The 17,237-nt window shown below is 35.0% G+C and overlaps 1 protein-coding gene across 1 annotated transcript; it reads right to left on the bottom strand.

Annotated features, from left to right (window-relative positions):
• Positions 1 to 15,275: 15,275 nt before the first annotated feature.
• LOC148579489 (uncharacterized) lies at positions 15,276 to 15,836 on the bottom strand. Its single transcript, XM_088490374.1, has 2 exons — positions 15,717 to 15,836; positions 15,276 to 15,608 (listed from the first exon to the last, which is right to left on the bottom strand). Exons 1-2 carry the CDS (start codon positions 15,834 to 15,836, stop codon positions 15,276 to 15,278), a joined length of 453 nt encoding a protein of 150 aa, XP_088346500.1.
• Positions 15,837 to 17,237: the final 1,401 nt, after the last annotated feature.

Raw genomic sequence — 17,237 nt, 5'->3', positions numbered from 1 at the left:
TCAACTGATAAACATAATTGACTTTCTGACTAAGATTTACAAGATAACCATAGATTGCTTCAAACCAACAATCTCCGTGGGATTCGACCCTTACTCACGTGAGGTATTACTTGGACAACCCAGTGCGCTTGCTGGTTAGTGGTACGAGTTGTGAAAAGTGTGATTCACAATTTGTGCACCAGTGACCTTAGGAATCTAAATCAAGTTGGATCCTTTGAAGTTAAACCATCTTGGTTGCCCAAGAGAATCGAAATATTTAACAATCTTGTACATTTTATTTCTAATTTTCTTTAAAAAATGAAGCATTGATGAGATGAATGTCTATGTTTCTTGCATGTTTGATAATGATTCTTCTTTGCTGATTTTTTAAAATAATATGAGATTTGAAATCTTTCATTTTGAAAGTTGAGACTTCATTTTTAACACTTGATTTCACAAAAACAGTTTCATGTTTATCAAACTACCCCAATCCAGATTTTTTAAACAATGATCTTTAACTAGCTAGTAAGATGTCTAAGTTACTGGAACTTTGAGCAAATTTAGCTATGTCTTGATTTAGACCTCTAATCACTTTGTGCAACCTTTCATTTTCCTCAATTCTGTCCATTAAAGAAATAACCGAGTGATTTCCTTTATGTTTTTTATTTTTAGATTTAAGCCATTTATTTTCTTTTACTAAATCAACTGTATTTTTGGCTTCACTAAGTTTTTTTCAAGGTATCCATTTTCAAATTTTAAAGAATCATTTTCAGCCTCACATTCATGGCATTTTTTCAAAACTTTTTCAACATGACCAGTTAAATCATCAATCATTTGAAGAAGTTCATCATTGGTTAGGATGGGATAAATTATCTCTTCAGCTTGATTTTGATCCGCCATGAAACAAGCATGAGCTTGATGTTCGGAATCCTCTTCTTCCTTTGAGTCATTTTCCAAGTCTTTCCAATACGCCATTAGAATCTTTTTCTTGTCCTTCCTTGTTCTGTCTTCCTTCTTGAACTTGGGACAATCATACTTGAAGTGGCCAGCCTCCTTATAATGATGACAGATTATCTTGCTGAGGTCTCTCTTTTGATCATTTAAGCTTGATCCTTTGCTCCTTCCTTTGCTTCTCATGAGCCTCCTAGCAAAAAATACAATTTCATTACTTGATAAATTATCATCAGAATCATCTTCCAATGACTCAACAGTAGATTTCAAAGCTACTCCTTTCTTTTTAAGGTCATGGTTCATGTGAGCAGTTTTATAGGCAAGGAGTTTTTTACTCAACTCATCATATGACATCTGTTCAAGGTTACCATTCTCTGCAATGATAGTTGCTTTTGTTTTTCACTTTTTGGTAAGGCTTCTTAGTATTTTTCTTACTAGCACTTGTTTGGTGTCAGTCATCCCCATAGCATCCAAGCTATTGATGATGACCAAGAATCTCTCGAATATTTCATCGATGGTTTCTTATTTCTTCATAGAAAATATCTCATATTCTTTTCTCAGCATGTCGATCCTTGTTTCTTTCACTTGTTCAGTGCCCTCATGAGTGACTTGGAGTTTATCCCGAATCTCTTTTGCTGTTTTGTACCTTGATACCCTCCGTTACTCTTCAAAACTAATTGAGCAGTGCATTATATTGATTGCTTTAGTGTTCAGCTCTACCTTTTTTTATCTTTATCATTCCATTTAACTTCTTCTTTGGATGTCACAACTCCTTCTGCATTTGTCTTGGTTGAAACTTGTGGACCGTTCATGATGATCTTCTAAATATTGTAGTCAATAGATTGGACAAATATCTACATTCTTTTCTTTTAGTAGTTGTAGTTCTTGTCGTTGAAGAAGGGAGGTCTGTTGTTGGACTGACCTTCAGTGATTGTGTAAGCCACGACATTCGAACCCATTTTATTGGCCATTTGGATCTTTTCTCCAAGTTGTAAAGCTTGACCTATTTGAGACCAAAGCTCTGAAACCAATTAAAGGTTTGTGAATAACTTAAAGAAGGGGAGGTTGAATCTACGATCTCCTTTTTAACTTCCTTCTTTTACTTTTTACTTTTGACTGGAAAAGGAACTTAGTTGCTGATACATTTGTTAAGTTAAAATTCAGGAGACAATTTTATTTTGTCTCTTCATGATGCGTTCAGGGATAAAGAAACTCTTTGTTTTTTGATAGCTGTGACTTTTGAGAAATATACAATGCAGGATATACTTTTATTTTGTCTCTTAACGAAGTAAAATAGAAGAAGAGTAGAGAAGAGAAAATCACACAGCCATGCATCCTTGTTCAGTCACTATGTGTAATGTAACTTACATCCAGTTTCTCCCACAACAACGGAGAAATTTTCACTATCTTTCTCAAGATTACAAACACCAATTTTCCTAAGATTCAACCCAATCCTATCTGGGACAAACCCAGCTTCTACCCAAGCTAGATTTGTCTAGGTTCACTCCCTAGACTTGCAACCACTAAGTGCTCACCCAACTTAGCAAGAAAATTCCCTTAGGATCATGTGTAGAAAACAGAAAAACATACAAAAGAGTTTTGGCATAATTTTCTGGCTTTTTCTTATAACTTTCTTTGACTTTTCTCTTAATGACTTTTACTGATTCCTCACTTAGTGCCTTTTTTCATTAAAAAGAAACAAAAAAAGATGAACACTGATGAACAAAAATTTAATGAAAACTCATGAAAGAGAAAAAGGGTTAGCTTGAAAGCTATGAAGACCCAAACTTGTGTACTCACTCCTTGAATCAATCTTTGGTCGCTTTTAATAGAGGAGTAAAACTTCCAAAGCTTGAAACTTTGCTTGAACAGTTAAGTTCTTCTTTCTCAAATACAGCAATAGTAGTGCAGAAGAGGGATGAGACCGTAGCAGTGAATAAAGCTTACATGCATTCTTACTTAACTACTTCAAATTTTTTCACGGATTTGAGCCATTCATCGATACTTTGACTTCAAGTTTAATTCTTGACCCTTGATTTGTAGAAGAGTTTTATAACCTCTATTTTTTTTTAAGTTTTTTGTTTAGTGTATGAAGGAGGAAAGCATTCTGAACAAGCAACAATGAAGTACAAAGATGGAAATGGTTTTCTGATTTTTCTTCTTAATTTGATCTTTGCTTTTTGCCCTAGCCTTTGACTTTCTTCTTCTTTCTCTTTTATTTCTTGATTTTGGTAATTACTTTTTCTTCTTGATTTGAGCCCTAATTAGAACTACCTTTTCTTGTTTACTCTTGGAAGTAATCATGTGAATAGAGAAGAGAGAAGAGGGAGATTTAGTTCAGTTATAATTGCTTTGGTTTAGATGGGATTGTGTTGTTATGGTTAGTAGTGACCATTTAGTGGTAATTTTAGAAATTGTTGTTATCTTTTAGATTATAGTGGTTGCTGTGGCAACTTATATGCAAATTAGATAATCAAACCATTCAAATGTTACAATTTAGCTGCGAATTGCAACTGAACTAACAACTGAATTATATCAAACTAAATTTATACACATCAACAATTCCCTTAGACAAACTCAGTCCAGCCTATTTTAATTCAATCAAAATCCGCAAGAGATTATTTATGGAAATGTTAAATTTAGGGTTAAGTATCATTTTGGTTTTTATAGTTTGGTTTAAAATCAAAATTGTCTCTAATGGTTTTTTGCTTTAAAATAAATTTAGGGTTAAGTACAATTTTGCCTTCAAATGGTCCCTAACGTTAGATTTTGTTTTAAAATAATATTTTTTACCTAAATCTTAAATTTTTGGACTAAATTATCTCTAAAAAAAGTAAATATAAAGTCAAAAAGAAGAAAAAAAGAAGAAGAAGGAGAAGAAAAAGGAGACGGAGAAGAAAATGGCAGCAAGCAAGAGAGCAATGGGGGAGAGAGAGAGAGAGAGAGAGAGAGAGAGAGAGAGAGAGAGAGAGAGAGAGAGAGAGAGAGAGAGAGAGAAAGAGATATAGCAAACCCACCGTCACGTTTCTGGTCTGACCGAAAAAGAGGAAGAAAGGGAGAGGGAGTACGCGAAAAGATAGATAAAAAGAGGAGGAGCTCAGAGTCGTACTTCATCCCTATTTTGCCATTGCCATCACCACTGCTACCAAAGCTCACCGTTGGAGAAAGGGTCCGTTGAATTTTTCCTCAACATCAATAAAAATAACTATATTTAATTTATTTTAATTAAAAAAGAATCAAAGAAAAATTAAGAGAGAGAGAGAGAGAGAGAGAGGAGGGTAGGAGGAAGTAAGGGGTGGTTTTGATGTTGATGAGGATGAGATAAATGCTGTGGTGGAGGCAATATATACGCTGAGATGGAGTAATGACGATGGTGGGGAGGGTTGTTGGAGAAAGGTGCTAGTAGTGGGTGAAGTAGAAGAAGAATGCTGGTGGTGGGTGAAAAAGAAGAAAAAGAAAAAGAGAAACTAAAAAAATTGAGAAAAATTGAAGAAAGAAATAATATTTTTAAATTTTATAATGATTAATTTGTAATTATTAATTTTTTTAAGAAAGGTATTTTGGTTCAAAGTAGAGATGACAAACGGGCTAGCCTGTCCTGCCCTGGCCCATCCTGCCAAAAGCCCGTCTCGCCCGTCCAGTGAGACGATTCCAAATTTCTACCCTGTCCCGTCTAATGGCGGATTGGCAGGCCAAGCCCACCAATTTTTGTTATTGTTTTTTTTTTGGTTTTTAAACCATTAAATATTAAAAAATATATAATTTCACAAACATTTCAATAAACCTATAATGTTTAAAGATAAAAATATTATAATTTTTAAATTCACAAACACTAAAGTTTTTATAATTCTAAATATGTAATAAACATAATCATTAACCAATCTTTTTGAAGCAAAATCATAAAATCGCGAGCCCAGCGGGTAAGCCCGCCTTGTCCCGCCGAAACTCATGGGTTAAGTGGTCCAAGTTAAATAAGTTTTTTTATTATGGCGGTCTCAAATTTCTAGCCCGATCCGTATTTTTTTGGCGAATTACGTGGGCCAACCTGGCAGATTTTGGCCCGTTTTCACCCTTAGTTCGAAGGATAATTTTAAAACATATTCAATGTTAGGAAAGATTTTAATTTGCAGCCAAAATCATAGAGACCAAAATCATACTTAACTCTTTATTATCATGTTATTATTTAAACTCCTGACTAAAGCATGTCTAAAACAATTAGTTAAGAAAAAGAGTTTATTATCACGACCATAATACACTTCAACCTATCGTATGGGTTCTTAGGCTATATACTTTACTACAAATAAGTATTTGTACACCACTTTTCAGCCACCAATTCAGCCACTCTCACTAGGATATAGTTACGGAATTAAACATATAAGAATGCACTAGGATTCATAGACAATACAATGTGCCTAGAAGTTTCTTCATCGCGCCGAAAATCTCCTCGTTCAATCGCGATTTCTTTTCTTCTCGGCAGAGGGATTCCATTGCATGCACCTCACTTCTCTTCCCTTCGATCGTGCCACTGCATGCACCTCACTCTTCGCTTTCTTCTTTTCTCCATGCTTCCCTCTGCTCTGCTTCGATTTCGTAATTTACAAAAACTCTTCTCAGCACCATTTACTTCTGGTTCTTGTTATCTTAGGGTTTTGATTATAACTTTTGATTCAATGGAATCCACAACATTGAATGATGAGGTTTGTCTTTAATTTACTTCGTATGTTAATTTTTTATTTCTAATTTGATTTTAATTTTTTTATTATCCATTTTTTATTCCTGATTTGGTTTTAATTTTTTATTCCTAATTATCCACCATACATTTTAATTTGCATCTGAATTGAGATATTCAGGATTGTGGAGTTAAATACGTAGCATTGCCATTAATTTAGTCAAAATAGATAGTGGAACAATTGAGTAAACATAACGGGAAACAATAAAAATGGGTCTTGCTTTGAATGGTTTAACTACATATTTAGTTTTTGATGGAGAGTCTAGTTGCTCCAGCTGATCCATGTATTCTGTGTGTTGAGTTTTAGTGATTTGTGTATCTAGTTTTTAGTTGAATCTGCTTAATGGCTAGAAAAGCCTATAATACTTGTTTATCATTATTTTTATCCTAGATGGTTATGCACATGAAATTTTGTTGCATACATTTGCATTGTGTTGTCTTAGGACTTTTATTTCAAGGGATTTTGGCATTTGATTTTTTATGATAAAACTGAAATATATGCTGTCAATGTAGCTAAGTGTTTTAAGTTTAGATAGATATACAACATAGCTTTTAATTTTTAATTTTTTATTATCTATTTTTTATTCCTGATTTGATTTTAAATTTTTTATTATCCATGTTTTTTTATTATTTTAAGCATAGAAATGACATTCTCCTGTATGAAAGATTATGAAGCTTTTTATACTAATTATGCAAAGAGAGTTAATTGGTTTTTCATGGAATATAAGAACTACTAAGTAGGATCAAAATAGACAGATTACATACCAAATCTTGGTATCTTCTAGAGCTGGTTATTGAAGATAAAAAATTGATCCACTAAAGAAGACAAATCCAACTTCCGAGCAAAATTGTAAAGCTAGAATTATTGTGAAAAGGGATAAGAAGCTGAAATATGTGTTAACCTTTGTGAATATCCAGCATAACCATGCTATTAGTCCTAGCATGACAAACACTCTTTCAATAGCAACTGCTGTTAGTGGCTATGACAAATTGACTTTTACTAAAAACGATCTTCAGAATCATGTAGCAAAAAGTGTCAGAGTCATATAAGAGGAAGGGATGCACAATCATTAATGCAGTATTTTCATAGGATGTAACAATAAAATCGTAACTTTTGTGAAGTTAAATTAGATGAGCAACATCGCATAGAGAATGCTTTTGGGGCTGATGCTAGAAGCTGTGCTGCTTATAAGCACTTTGGCGACGTTGTGAGCTTTGATACAATGTGCCAAACAAATAGGTACGACACCATAATTATATATTTCAAGTTTATCATATGTACTCTGATCTTTGTATGTGTTTGATGTACATGAGTAGGTAGAATAGAATGAATTTGCTGTTGTTGTGCATGATATACTGAGTTTGATTATGTACTCTTGTTTTTGCATGTGTTTGATGTATAGGGATACGTAGAATATAATGAACTTGTTGCTGCTATGCATGATATACTGAGTTTGATTATGTAATCTTGTTTTTGTATATGTTTGATGTATAGAAATAGGTAGAGTAGAATGAATTTACTACTGTTGCTGCTGTGCATGATATACTAAGTTTGATTATTTGATTTAGTCAGTTTGATTATGTACTCTTGTTTTTATTATAGGTATGATATGCCTTTTGCCTCATTTGTTGAGGTTAATCACTATGGCCAATCATTGCTATATGGTTACGCTCTTCTTTCATGCAAAGAAGAGAGTTTCTTTATTTGGTTATTTGATTATTGGATGCGATGTATGAGTAGCAAGCCGCCTATTGGCATATTAACAGATCAACGCAAAGCTATGCAAAATTCTATTGAAAATTTGTTGCCAATGACACAACATCGATGGTGTATTTAGCATATGTTAAAGAAAATTCTAGAAAAATTAGGAGCATACGAGTAATTTAAAGAAGTTAGTGCTGATATGAGACATATTGTGTGGGAGTCTAGATTTAAGGAAGCATTTGAGAGCTCTTGGACTGATTTTATCAATAGATTCAATTTATATGATAATAATTGGTTAGCAGATATTTTGAATATGATTATCTAATATCTACTGTTTAATTATGTATTATTTATTAATTAATATGCTTTACAAGCAAGGTTGCGAGAACCGGACCGGTCAATAAACCGATAAGGTTACTGGTTCACTAGTTTACTGGTTCGACCAGGGTTCAACCGCGGTTCAACCAAGGTTCAACTGGTTTAATTAAATATTAAATAAAATTATTAAAAATTTAATATATAATTTCAATAATTTATAACTTAATAAAATTCAAAGTACACAACTTCTGTGGTGGTTTGCATTACAATTGATGAAATTACAAACAATGGCGGGAGAAGGCAGTTTATGCTGTCAAAGCTGTAGATTCGTAGCAGTTACAATAACTTCTAAAACCACTATAGGCCTCAACTGCAAATGTATAATGCAATTTAAAACACTGAACTAAAAAAGTATTATCAGTGGAATCTTTCATACACAACAAGGTTTGCTGTCAAGCTTTGTTATACAATAAAAACTATGTGCTTCTCATTGACATTTATAAACATGGTTGATTCAAGAGAATTAGTGCCTTGCTATGTTGGAGCATTTTCTCATCCTCCTACCTTTTATGCACTTTCACTCTTAAATTTTATCTCTAATTAAATAGCCTTTTCACCCATTAATTTATAGCAGCTCATTTTTACTTAATCATTTTAGTATGTCCTAAAACCATTATAAATCAGATATTTGGAAACTGATTTACTGGGATTTCTATTATCAGAAAAAGCAAACAATAACCATTATCACATTGCCATTACAAGCCTCAATCAGAACCATTCAAAAACTTTGCAACAATTTTATCCAAAATTCCAATACTAGCTAGAAACTCCCTAGTTGATCAGAATAATGAACCAACAAATCCCATCTTCTCCCTAATATCCCATCTTCTTGCCCTCACCCCTCTTCACATCAACTAAGATAAATGCCGTACATGATCAAATTCATAAGCATAAAATATTCGAAGTTTACAGCAATTTCAGCAACATTCAGAATTCAGAATCCAAAGTTCTATCAAGCATTACAAAATTAACAAAATAAAAAACTAAAGAACTAAAGAACTCTGCAAAAATTCATATAATTAACAAAATAAAAAATTAACTGAAATAAAAAACTGAAGAACTCACTGCAGCTTCATATAGTTAACAAAATAAAAAAAATTAATTGGAAAATTGAAGAACTCACTGCGTCAGAGAGAAGAAAGAAGGTCCAGAGTCCACGGCGGCAGAAGTGATGCTTGGTAGGACAGGGGTGGGCGACGACAGAAGCTTCGAAGTTCAAACCAACCAGCTGACGAGGACGATGACAGAATCTTCCAATCATGCTGCCGATGATAGAAGCTTTGAAGTTCAGACGAACAAACGGAGACTACGCCGATTGAAGCTTCGAACCGCGATGGTGGCAACCGCTGGTGGTCATTGCCAGCATCGATTGGGCTAGGGATGGTGGAGTTCCTTCTGGCTTCTGCAGTTCTGCTCATTGAAGGAAAGGGAAGTTAGGGTTGACAGAGGGTTGGGAGGCGTGGTGACTTTGTTGGGTTAGGTAGGGATAAAAATCAGAAAATCAGAAGATTGGTGGCGATGGCGACGGGCTGCTCGATTGGTGGCGATGGCGGTGGGCTGCGAAGAGAGGAGAGATTGTTGTTGTGGGTGCTGGGGTGATTCTGATTAGGGTTCAGCTTGTTTATGTTCGTTTAGCCTTTCTTTTCTTTTTTTTTAGAGGAAAAACGACGCCGTTTAGGAGTTATACTTTTAAACCAAAAACCCGCTAAAAAACCAGACGGTTCTGCCGGTTCACCGGTTAACCGTCGGTTCGACCGATTTTTTTACCGGTTTTTTACCAAACGGTTTCTAGCCTTACCCGAACCGGCTAAGTGATCGATTCCCGGTTGTTCCGGTTGAACCAGCTGGTCCGATTCGATTTTTAGAATCATGTTTACAAGTTTGATTATGTCCATTTTATGGTTTTAGGTTTGTACGAAGAACGTGACAAGTGGGTCCCTATTTTTCTTAACAACAGCTTTTGGGCAGGCATAAATAGCATTCAAAGGAGTAAAAGCATGCATGCATTTATGAAGGGATACCTAACCTCAAAGAGCAACTTGTAACAATTTGAAACATAATATGACAATTGTCTTGCAAATAAAGCTAAAAAAGAATATGAATTGGATGTTGCCACCTTCAATATTGTTAACTCTTGTGCTACTACCTCTGGTATTGAGAAATAGTTTCGAAAAGAATATACTCATGGAATATTTAATGAGTTTCAAAAGAAGTTTAGAGCAAAGGCTAATTGCTTTTTAACAAAAGAACATGAGGAGGGATATATTGTTACTTACAAGGTTATAGAAGAGATTGAGAATGGTGATAAGATGTTTCATTCTACATATGAGATGTTGTTTGATTCTTCAACTTTAGATATTTTTTGCTAATGCCATCTTTTTTAGTCAAAGGGAATCTTATTTCGCCACTCTTTCAGTCCTTGGTCTAGAAACAATGAAGAAATTGCCAAATAAGTACATTCTTGATGGGTGGAAGAAAATTTTAAAGTGCATGTACAGTAGCATCAAGTGTAGCCATGATCCAAGTCATTTAGACCCTGTATAGAAACATTATGATGAGATGTGCAAGCAATTTTACAATATTTCTAAAGTAGCCAACGCATTCGAGGAGCTCACTGAGACTCTACATCGTATACTAGACTTGATTTGGGTTATGTTGGTGGAATCAAAGACCTCTTCAATGGATAATGTATATAATCAAAATTCGAATGAGGTAGATGAAAATACAAATAATTTAGAGATTCACAACCACCAACAAGTATCACAAAAAGCTCATAGGTGTAAGAAAAGGCTTTAATTTGCTGTAGAAAAAATTGTTGAACAAGGCAGGAAGAAGCATACAAAGAATGTGAAAGAGAGATCACAGACAAGTTCAATGTTTGATTAGTTTTATTATTGTTGCCAAAATACTTTATTATCACTTTATTGATTACTTTTTTTTTGTTTTTTAGTCACCTATGAAATTATCATCGGAGTTGAGCATTACCTCTAACCAACTATATGACTTTGTATCCTTGCTGAACTCAATGCAACAAAGCCACCATTTGGAAGAACAATAGTTTTATTTCTTTTTATAATAGATTTGTTACATGTTGTAATGGAACTCTTGCATTTTTTTTCCTTTGTAATAGTTTTAATTTTGATTTTACATGTGGTTAGTGCATTTAAACTCAATATTCTAAGTTATCTGAGATTCTGAGTTATTATTGGTTTAGGAACATAACATTTTTTTCACATTAAAGTTGCCTTGTTTCAAATGTTAATAATCAATACACTAATCTTATTGATGTATGCAGTCTCCATTCTTCTCGTGGTTGATTTGGGACTTATAACTTTGCTTTCACAATATGTAGTGGCTCCTTATTTTTGTAAAAAATATTTGTGGAGCAAAAAATTGATTAGTTTGTACTAGAAGACATTTTTCATGGTTCAGCAATAGTGTTATTTTTGCATCAAGATTTATATTTCATCAAAATTTAGATTGTATTATGGAAAAGATAATCAAACTCAGTAGTCATGTATAATCAAACTCAGTAAATATGTATAATCAAACTTAGTAGTCAAATATAGCACTAAACCTGAATATAATCAAACTCAGTAAACATGATAATCAAACTCAATAGTCAAATATGGAACTAAACCTAAGTATAATCAAACTCATTAAACATGATAATCAAATTCAGTAGTCAAATATAGAAAGAGGGCAAATAAAATAAAACCCCCACACATTCATAGAATCATCATCATCATCTGATCTAAGCAAAGGCAAAAACTTGCAAATATAGCACTAAATCTGAGTATAATCAAACTCAGTAAACATGGTAATCAAATTTAGTAGTAAAAAAAATTACTAACTGATCTTTGTACCGACAAATTTGATACTATTTAGCTTTTCAATACACCATTCTAACTGATCTTTTCTCAATATTTTCTTGTTCACTACACTAGAAATCAATCTCAAAAAAATTTTTACAATTAATTCTTTTCCCCTCGATGTGTCCCAAATTTTTTTCGAATTTTTCTTACTTCATCTCCAATTATTTTTTCTAAGGTTGCCATCCCAATATTTGCATACTGACTAACTTATGTGTAACACACTAATTACCCTAAGATTTACCTCGCGTCGTAAAGTTAAGGTTAATCAAAGGTTACGACAGTTTTAAGGCTCATACATATAATATAGAAAGAATTAATATATTTTAGAAGGCCGGTGAAGAATTAATCTCAAAAACAGAGTTCAAAAAGCGCAAAACGTACTCACAAAGCTACACTAAACGAAGCACAAGATATACGTACGGATATCAAGGTATATGTAAATAGATATATTAAAAGATAATAATATAGAGATCTAGTCACCGCTCACGGAGTTTAAGCCGGCTAATTACATATAGACATACAGAGTTTAGACAGTTAAAAACAGCTTATACAAACTTCCTCTCAAAGCAAGCCACTAGGCAAAATAAATACAAAAGTGAGAAATCTTAAACCAAATAATCAAAAAGACTTCAAACAAGATAGTGATCCTCCGCTCTGTCACCACCAAGCAACTCACTGAGGTGGGTTGCGAACTGCATCTGAAAAACAACAACAGAATATGGTATGAGAACCGGAGGTTCTCAGTATGGTAACAGTGCCAGTGATGTAAAGATATAAGATTCTGGGATGCCAGAGGTAATCCTAGAACTTTATATCCATCACAAGAATCAACTTAAAGCATAACTAGAACATTAAAACATCACTTAAAACCATAATGATAAAGGGTAATCTAACATAGTGGATTTCTAAACTAACAACTCTCTGCTATCCCACAGCCTTCACCAACCTATCCTCCATGCGATCCCATTGCCACCGCCTTCCGAACCTCCTCAATCCAAGTAGAAGACACTATTAATAACAATGCAAGGAAAACACAAATATAAGCATATATATCAAGTAATTCAATTAGGCAATTAGGCATGTTATACAATTAGGCATACAATTCAAGTCGGCAAAGCAAGCAAGCAGATAAAAAATGCACATGATGAATGCCTGTCCTATTGGCTGTGATATCATATTGTTAGTTCAACTGCCAACCCGACACATCTCCATAGAGATGTCGCCCTTCGGTCTCATAATGGGAACCCCTGAGATATCGTGCCCGGATCACGATCCAGGATGTCAGTGCCTACACACTATAGTGATTCCGAAGGAATACGAGTGGGATACTCTTGCCACAGACCTCACATCTTAGCGTAAGCGGGATAAACCTACCGTCCTTATGGGGCCGCCGTGACCTCGACAGGCGGGATTAAGCTACCGTCCCTGCCAGGCGCAAATCGTCTCAACAAATCTCAGTTTATAACAGTAATCCAGTGGTTTTAAAAAATCATTTTTCAGTATATCGATAATTCATCATTGCATTCCGAGTCCCAGACTCATCTCAACCACTGACAATTCATAATTTTCATTCCAAGTCCTAGACTCATCTCAACCACTATCACTTCATAATTTCCACAACTCTTTATATCAATCGTTATTCAGTATTTCGTCATCTCTCTCAGCCAATCCATTCTCAGTACACCAGAAACTTAAGCTTCTATTCTCTAACTTTTTAACAGAAATACCGAATTAAATCGCTTAGGACCTTTTCTATGTTTTGACACCCAAAAACAAACCAAAGAGTCTTATATAAGTGTCACGGAAGTTTACAAGCTTGCCTGGAAGGTGACACAGTTAAAAACAAGGTTTTTAGTGAAAAACAGGGCAGTGTGCGTACGCATAGGTTTGTGCGTACACACGCCATAGGAATTTTCAAGAAGTGTACGTAAGCATAGAAGTGTGTGTACGCACAGTAAGTAAAAACCAGAAATCACAAATTCTGCAGCATTCACAGAATTCAGATTTCAGACCCCAACTTTCAACGATCATATCTTTCTCTACAAAATTCATATTTATACAAAATTTATACCACTTTAAAGCTTTTTAAATTATCTTTAATTTGATATAAAATGTATTTAATTTCAAAAATTGTAGCTCAAGATATGATCCATTGGAGTTCATCAAAAATCCATTTTTACCAAAGTTCACTAAATTCTCAACTTACCAAAATTTTCAACCAAAACCACACCAACTTCAACTCACATCAGTTCTTACCATGTGTATGACATTCCATCACTCATATCATCAAATTCTCAAATCTAATTATCAATTATATCGCTTTAAACCATTTCTCACATAACAAACTCATCAATCATCATTCTATCACCACTAATCATGAGAAATTAACTTCAATTTCAACATCCAACATCATTGATCAACATCAATACCAACGTCCATCAAAATAACCCAAAGTCATCAAATCATCATGCATCATCATTCAACAAATTCAACAACCAATTTAATCCAATCCTATCCTATGGGTTACTAGCCTTAGTGTCTAGAAATATTATATATTACATAGAGGAAACCGAAATCATACTTTGGCCAGTTTTCAATATGCACTAATCACCAAATTGACCTCCACCAAGTTTCCACAAGCTCTCTCAAACTCAATCAAGCCACCAAGTCCACTTTCAAGTCACCAACATTCTCCATATAACACCAATTAAAGCTATATACACATAATTCATAGCTAATCAACCTAGGATTTATCATAATCACAATTTTACAAGGGTTAAGAATAAAATCACATCACCCAATGTTGATTGAGTCAAAACCCAATAGGAATCAAGTACTAGAGTGTACCTAAACACCCAAAATCACAAAATTTCACTCAATACAAAATCCAAAAACTCTAAATTCTTAGGGCAGGAAATTGGGCAGAGAATTTCGAGAAGCTTACCATAAGGCTTAGCTAGAAGTGATGGGCTCGGCGAGAGTTTCGCGTAGCCACTAACGGCATGCGAATCGGAGCACCGTAGCTCGAGTTATGGTCAATTGAGTGATGAGATGAATAGTGTTTCTTGTAAACGCTCACTCTCTTATCACTTCAGCAGCTCTCCCTCTCTTGAAAGTGTGAAATGAGCTGAAGTGGGTGGATTTAAGTGCTTATATATGTTGGGCTTGGGCCCAACTTGGGCCCGTTCTAACCCGTTAGTGTTTTTGGTCCGTTTGTCCCAATTTTGGGCCAAACTTTTAAAATTAACACCCGATTTTTTACTTTAAATATTTTTCTAAAGTTTTCTACTGTTTTTAATTATTTTCGCACAGTACCGGACAGACTTAAAGCGGTTCGAGTTTTTATGCGTTTTTTTGCAGAAAATTATATTTTCCAACTCAGAAAAATCTATTGAGTTCAAATATCATATTTAAATTCTCTAATTCACATTCTAAGTTTTTGGATCCTATTTTGGGCAACTAATTTAATTAATTAAGTGATTAATTAATCGTGGTTCTTACATTCTCCCCACCACATAAGAAAATTTGTCCCCAAAATTTAGTGATTACCTGAGAATAGCTCGGGATAATCCTTCCACATCTCAGACTCCAATTCCCAAGTATGCTCTTCCACTCCTGCTCTCTTCCAAGAAACTTTAACTAATGAGACTTCCTTTTCTCACAATTTCTTCACACTAGTGTCATCAATCCGCACTGATGTTACTTGAAAAGTCAAGTTCTCCCTCAACTCAATCGACTCGGGCTCTAACGCATGAGCCGCATCCGGCGTGTACTTACAGAGTTGTGACACGTGGAATACGTCATTCAAGTTAGACAAGTGTGGCAGCAAAGCTACTTGATATGCCACCGGCCCGAATCGCCTCAGAATCTCAAACGGTCCAATGAAACTCGAATTCAACTTCTTTATTTTGATTGCTTTTCTGATTCCAGTTGTCGGTGTAACCCTCAGAAATACATACTCTCCCACTTTAAATTCCAATGGTTTCCTTCTCTGATCAGCATAACTCTTTTATCGGTTCTGCGCAGTTGAAATCCTTGTTCGAATCTTCTTAATCTTCTCAGTAGTCTCGGCTACCAAATCAAGACCTAAAAGACTTACTTCACTAATCTCATTCCAATAAAGTGGAGATTGGCACTTCCGTCCATACAAAGCCTCATAAGGAGCCATCCCAATGCTCACATAAAAGCTATTGTTGTACACAAATTCCACTAATAGCATGTAACGGTCCTAACTTCCAGGTTGATCCAAAACACATGCCCTGAGTATATCTTCCAACGTCTGAATAGTCCATTCTGACTGTCCATCCATTTGCAGATGATATGCCATGCTGAGAGATAGCCTCATACCAAAAGCTCTTTGGAAAGCTCCCCAAAACCTTGATGTGAATCGGGGATCCCAGTCTGACACTATGCTCGATGGCACACCGTGCAATCTTATGATCTCCTTGATATACAAACTCGCCAACTCCTCCAAAGAATAGTTTACTCGGATAGGTAGGAAATGAGCGGATTCGGTTAAGCGGTCCACTATCACCCAAACCGCATCAAATCCCAACCTAGTCCTTGGTAAACCGGTCACAAAATCCATTTCAATTCCTTCCCACTTCCACTAAGGAATCTCCAGTGGCTATAATATTTCGGACGGTTTCTGATGCTCTATCTTCACCTTCTGACAAGTCAGGCACTTAGACACAACTGTAGCTACATTACCTTTCATCCTAGACCACCAGAATATCTTCTTTAAATCATAGTACATCTTCGTACTTCCTGGGTGAATGGAAAACCCGCTGTTGTGAGCTTCCGACAACAACTCTTGTCTCAGACTCCCGACATCCGGCACACAAATTCTCCCTTTATACCTCCACAATCCTTCATCATCTTTAGTAAACTCTCCATGCTTCTACTTGCCAACCGGTTGAAATAATTGCTGAAGTCCTTGCTCATCTTGCTGAGCCTTCTGAATTCCTGGCTTAAACGTACTCAAAATCTGCAACTGGTTCAAACAAGCTCTTTTGGAAACTTCACCAATATCCAACTTTTGATGTACAAACTTATCCACTAACTCCTCTTTTTTGATCCTCATCCAATCAATTGTCAAAGACTTCCGACTCAATGCATCCACCACCACGTTCGCCTTTCCAGGGTGATAACTCAGTTTGAAATCATAATCCTTTAGAAAATCCATCTACCTTCTTTGATGCATATTGAGCTCTTTCTGATCAAAGATGTACTTGAGACTCTTATGATAAGAAAAGACGGTAAACCTTACTCCATACAAGTAGTGCCTCCAATTTCTCAATGGAAACATAATCGCCACTAATTCCAAGTCATGAGTTGGGTAATTTACCTCATGTGGTCTCAGCTGACGCAAAGCGTAAGTGATAAACCATTATTTTATGATTTATATTGTGTTTAATTGTGTGGTTTTATCAAAACTTTACCCACTTATTCATATGATAAGCATGTATTTACAATTCCTTCCCAAAATCACTCCATGGTTGAAAACTTGCTTCCTAGAGACTTTTAATTATGTATTTTAATTCCTCTTTATCCCATTCGATGCCGTGATTTGTGTGTTAAGTGTTTTGGGCTTCATACGGCATGAATGACTTGGAAATTG

Source organism: Arachis ipaensis, chromosome B10 (assembly GCF_059453495.1).
Source record: "Arachis ipaensis isolate K30076 ecotype BB chromosome B10, ASM5945349v1, whole genome shotgun sequence".
Classification (NCBI taxonomy): domain Eukaryota; kingdom Viridiplantae; phylum Streptophyta; class Magnoliopsida; order Fabales; family Fabaceae; genus Arachis; species Arachis ipaensis.
Note: the sequence above shows the minus strand (reverse complement) of the source record. Positions and strands in the feature narration are given on the sequence as shown.

Excerpts from the sequence above, each read along its gene's own strand:
- LOC148579489 (XM_088490374.1), bottom strand. The coding sequence starts at position 15,836 with ATGCTATTAGTGGAATTTGTGTACAACAATAGCTTTTATGTGAGCATT. Across the intron at positions 15,609-15,716 it reads ATTGGAATGAGATTAGTGAA|AGAAGGAAACCATTGGAATT; the intron begins GTAAGTCTTTTA and ends TATGCTGATCAG.